The following is a 5,000-nucleotide window of genomic DNA, read 5'->3' as shown; positions in this document are numbered from 1 at the left end:
GGTTATTATGCAAATTCCGGATGAAAACGTATTCACTTTTTTTTTATTCTCTCGCCCAGGCGAACTCCTCTTTTGTGTGTGGTCGTAAGTGATTTGGTAAAAGATCTTTCTGTTGTTACATATAGATTTTTTGGTTATGTATATTGCTGAGGAGTTTATTTTGTGCAATTGTTTTGTCCAGATCAGTATCAGTTTTTTTTATACTTGCAGTTCATTCGTATGTCTTTGTACTTTTTATTACTCACATGCACGTACACACGTTGATATATATATTTATATATATATATATATATATATATATATATATATATATATATATATATATATATATATATATATATATATATATACATATATATATATATATATATATATATATATATATATATATATATATATGTGTATATATAGAAATATCAACACACAATTACGTGTGGAACAAAAATAAATTTCTGACTCACATCAGGATCAGAACCCAGGTCTTTCATTTGAAAGACCTGGGTTGATCCTGATGTGGGTCAGGGAATTTATATACATAAACTATATATATATATATATATATATATATATATATATATATATATATATATATAACGTATGTATATGTATGTGTGTATGTGTGTTTGTTTTTTTAGAGAGGTGAAAGAGAGACATTACTAAGAATCCCATTTTTTGTTTTTACATATTTTAAAGTGATGTGTTTTATTGATGCCATCAGTTATCACGTGGTAGGTTTAGGTTTCAATTGCAAGTAAAAAGTTGCTATTTCAACACAATCCCAAACCTGTCAAAAGAAACCCTGAGAGATTGGAAGTTCATCAAGTGTACTCTGTATGAATGAATATGTTTAAAGACATTTATTATGTATGAATGAAAGTACGTTTAGGTTACTATACGTTTTATTGGGTCTTCTCCCCCAGTTATGAATTAATACATATATGTTCGCATCAGCTTATTAAACGTTAGTATGAAAAGACAAATGTTCATTTATTTATTTTGTTACATTTTGCAATGTTTTCCTTTGTCCTGATGCTTTGACATTTGACTGGTTGATAGGCAGATATGAGGAAATTGTGACGTTTCTTGTTTATATATATATATATATATATATATATATATATATATATATATATATATATATATATATATATATATATATATATATATATATATATATATATATATATATAGTGTGTGTGTGTGTATATAGTATGTATGTATGTAATTAAATCCTTCAGTTTCATAGTAAGAGTAAAAACGCCAATGAAAAGGTTATTGTGCTATTGTTTAAATCAATTTCCTGTTGAGATTAGCCTTATCTTAAGAATTAGCGAGGTACTTCCCTGCAGACCGTGGGAGACCAGCCTGAGGGAGAGCAATAAGACAGACAGAATGACAGACTACCCAGAGGCGTCTAGGGTATAATGTTGTGTAGGGGTGCTCAACAGGGTATGGGTATGGGGCATACTTCGCACGGGTCAGCTGGAGACAATGTATGAGAGAGAGAGAGAGAGAGAGAGAGAGAGAGAGAGAGAGAGAGAGAGAAATTGACCATTGTTAGCTAATAATTTACTTCCTCGGTATCCAGGATGCATGTGTTTTATCAGTGTACTGACATGATGATTAATGATAATGAAGGCAAATGAATTACGTGAAGGGGACGGAAGACCCCCACTTTGCTTAGAGAAGGACGTGTGGGTGGGGTTTTCCGCGGGATGGCCCCTCCCCCAGGAGATTTCTCCGGCGCGGGTTGGCTGTTTACGTTTCCCTCGATTGTATGTCCCCGCCCCTATACTCCTCGATGATTGGCTGTCCATTACTCATTACCTCCTTTTGTTTGCAGGTCTGGGGTCGGCAGCCCGGTCGTAGGCGGGGCGCTGGACTGCAAGGTGACAAACGGGGTATCCGAGGGCGTGTCTGGGGCGGCGCCCGTAGAAGGACTTCTGTTTGTGGGCGGTACTGAAGTTGTCAAGCGGGAGCCAGAGGACCTGACTCGGCGAGCCGTTAGTCCCGCCGACCGCGGCGCACTGTGCGATAAACGTCGAGCCCTCCTGCCGCAGCCTCTACCCCCCAGTGACTCTCCACCCGCTCTGGCTACCGCCCCCGACATCAAGGACGAACTGGATCACCACGTCATCAAGGAGGAGCTGGAACACCACGGGCTGAAAGTGGAGCCGGGGGACCGGCCTCGTGCTAACCATACGCTTGTGATTCAGGCGCCCCTCGACTCGGCCGATAAAATGAGTGCCGGTAGTTACTTGGGTGGGTTCTCAGCTCCCTCCCCACAGTCGAGTTACGAACACGTCTCTCCGTATCTGTCGCCCTCTTCACAGACTTACTCCACCAGTACTTCCCCGGCGGTGCGAGGCTCCCCTGCAGTGTACACAGTGACAGATCCTTACTATCGGGATTATTATAATCCGTCCAGTGAGACACAGTACACAGTGCGCCAGGAGTACTCCAGCGCTGACACAGGCTTTGTGGAGCGGTACATTAGACCTCCTTACAAAACCAATGGCGTCTCCAGCACCCTCACCGTCGATCTGCCCTCGCCTGCAGATTCGGGAATCTCAGCGGATGCCGTCACGCCGCGGGATCAGCCAGTCATTACTCAGGTAAGTCAAAGACGCCGTAGAGGGGAAAGTCCCTTAATCCTTCTTTTTAGACCCAATGACAGCGATTATCCACCTATTAAACGATTGTGTTAATTGAGTTTTTTTTATTAGATATATATCGTAGTGGAACGAGAAGCTTCTCGTTGATTATTCTCAGTGTAGGGATTAATTATGACGAAATATTGTGGTTTGTGCGTGCATCATCTGTAGGGCTTCTGTAACTGTGGTGTCCGTAAGAGAGATCAGATTGTCAGTGGCGAATGTCAGGTGGAAAGGTTTTTGTTCGATTATAGTTTTTATCGCAAGAGAATTGGACTGAAATGACACTGGATAATAAGCAGTGGACGGTTGTCATAACAAACGTCCAGACTTTTAGTGACACGAAGGAAGGAAAGTGCTGAGATTTCGACAAACACTTATCTTGGTAGTGATCGTAATTCTTTACAAAACACTGGTGTAACGAGGGGGAAAAATCCGTGTGAGAAGAACGCCGTACAAGGAACGCAAGCGTGAAAATATTTATCTGTGGAATGCTATCTGTTGTGGCGTTGAAGTTACTCGGTGACTGCGTGATGGATTCCGAGGCGCAGACTCCGGAGTACATTCCGAACTGAGTGATTGTTTATAGTCTGTCCTTTTGACTCATTCATTGTCGTGTATATATTACTGTATGTACAGTATATATTTACTCCACGGTGCATAACTGCTGTGCTAGATGTCTGCACACTTTAACAGGCGACCTTGAGGTGACATGGAATACAGACGTTATTCATATATGTGTGCTAGATATGTAGCGATACAACTGGCGTCGAAGTGTAATATAAAGTAAAAAGGACAAACCAAACATATGGTTCGGAGTGCTTGTTTCATTTACCGTGAAAGTCAAGAAGATTCATGTGACATAAAATGCATAGAAAAATGCAAAAATAATGCCAAATATTTATGATAATTCATATTCTTTCTTTAATGTCGAAGGACTGGTGTATTTTGGAAAAATAAAACGAGTTGTGTTCTCTGTTTTCATTCATTACACAAGTTGTCTATTTTTTTTTTTTTTTCATTCAATACACAAGTTGTGTTTTTTATTTTCATCCATGCAACCGGGGACATGTCTGTTATTGTTATTCACGTTTTTGTGTGCGGCATGGTAATATAGTGAGACACAAAGCGTTTAAAGCAATGGGCAGTGCGACCTGTATCCAGCCCTATAAGAGAATGCACAATATGCTTTGATGTTGTACTTGTGTCATAGTAACAAATCTATATCTCAAACCTGAAACGAAGGTCAGTTTCACGTAATCTAATAGTGAAAATTAATTGCATCCGGCTCCCTAGTTACTGGACTGAGATGGCAGCAGAAGAACGTCCTTTACCGTACCTCTCGATGGCTATGCTTTGGTGTGCCACCGTCGGGTTTATTTTCATTCATGAAAAAAAGGAGGAAGAAGAAGAAGAAGAAGAACTGTGCAGTTATCCTTTCTGTCATGGCCTAAGGGCTTCTCGTGACCCGCGCCTCCCGCCACCTGTCACATGTTGCCCTCATACGCCCACAAGAAGGGGGAAGAGTGTTGGGGGGAGGATAGAGGGGGGGGAAGAGGATGATGGAGGAGGATGTTGAACAGGAGGAAGGTGAGGAAGAGATGGAGGAGGAGGAGGAAGAAGAAGAGGAATTGTCATTGTGGCAGTAGTGCAAAGTGAAGTGACTTGTGTTTTGAGACTGCAATTAAGAGCGAAAATGTGACAGAGGGAAATACTGAACATTTGCGGTCTTGGTGTATTAAAAAGAAAGAAAAAAAAACGAGAGACGACCTTCGTAATGATGCGGTAATGACGAATACGTTTGGTGGTTATGCACTGTGTTGTTGTTTGGGAGTTCTTGAATGAGGAGTTTATGTTATTACTGAAGAGATAATATATAAAGAAATTTGTTGTTTTCACAGTACTTAACCTATTAGCTCTGAGTAGTGGAACAGAAACGATATTTTGAGGCGAGAAAATGTTAAGTGGATTTTTATAGCAACTTGCTGTTTTGATGATCTAGGAGATTGGGGTTGAAATGTTGCTACTGTTTAGGGATTTTTTGTTCGTGTCATAAATCTAGTGAATAAAATATAAGGAAAACATTGATAAAAAAATGAGTAGAAATAAAGACGATGTTTGAAGATGAAGAATAAAACATAGTGCAGTTGATGAAAAGGAGAAAAAACAGATGAAGAGGCTTGAAGCAAGTTATTCTGCTGTATCCAGCAAAAGGTTTAGAAAAATGAAACGAAGAAAAAAGAATAGTTGGTTAAAACAAACTAAATCAAAAGGGTCTCCAAAAATACGGCCAGATAATTTGAAAGTTGATTTTCGTGTTATTTTTCACATGCATTCTTGGTTCTT

General features: G+C 39.8%; 1 protein-coding gene across 3 annotated transcripts in view; it reads left to right on the top strand.

Annotated features, from left to right (window-relative positions):
* The window catches only part of grh (grainy head), a 378,710-nt gene that overhangs the window by 150,040 nt on the left and 223,670 nt on the right, over nucleotides 1-5,000 (top strand). For all 3 annotated transcript variants that reach the window (XM_067110721.1, XM_067110722.1, XM_067110719.1), the window contains one exon: nucleotides 1,844-2,615. In XM_067110721.1, coding sequence (XP_066966822.1) covers nucleotides 1,844-2,615 — 772 coding nt within the window. The remainder of the gene's footprint in view (nucleotides 1-1,843; nucleotides 2,616-5,000) is intronic.

The sequence above is a fragment of the Macrobrachium rosenbergii genome, chromosome 10, assembly GCF_040412425.1.
Source record: "Macrobrachium rosenbergii isolate ZJJX-2024 chromosome 10, ASM4041242v1, whole genome shotgun sequence".
In the NCBI taxonomy this organism is placed as follows: domain Eukaryota; kingdom Metazoa; phylum Arthropoda; class Malacostraca; order Decapoda; family Palaemonidae; genus Macrobrachium; species Macrobrachium rosenbergii.
Note: the sequence above shows the minus strand (reverse complement) of the source record. Positions and strands in the feature narration are given on the sequence as shown.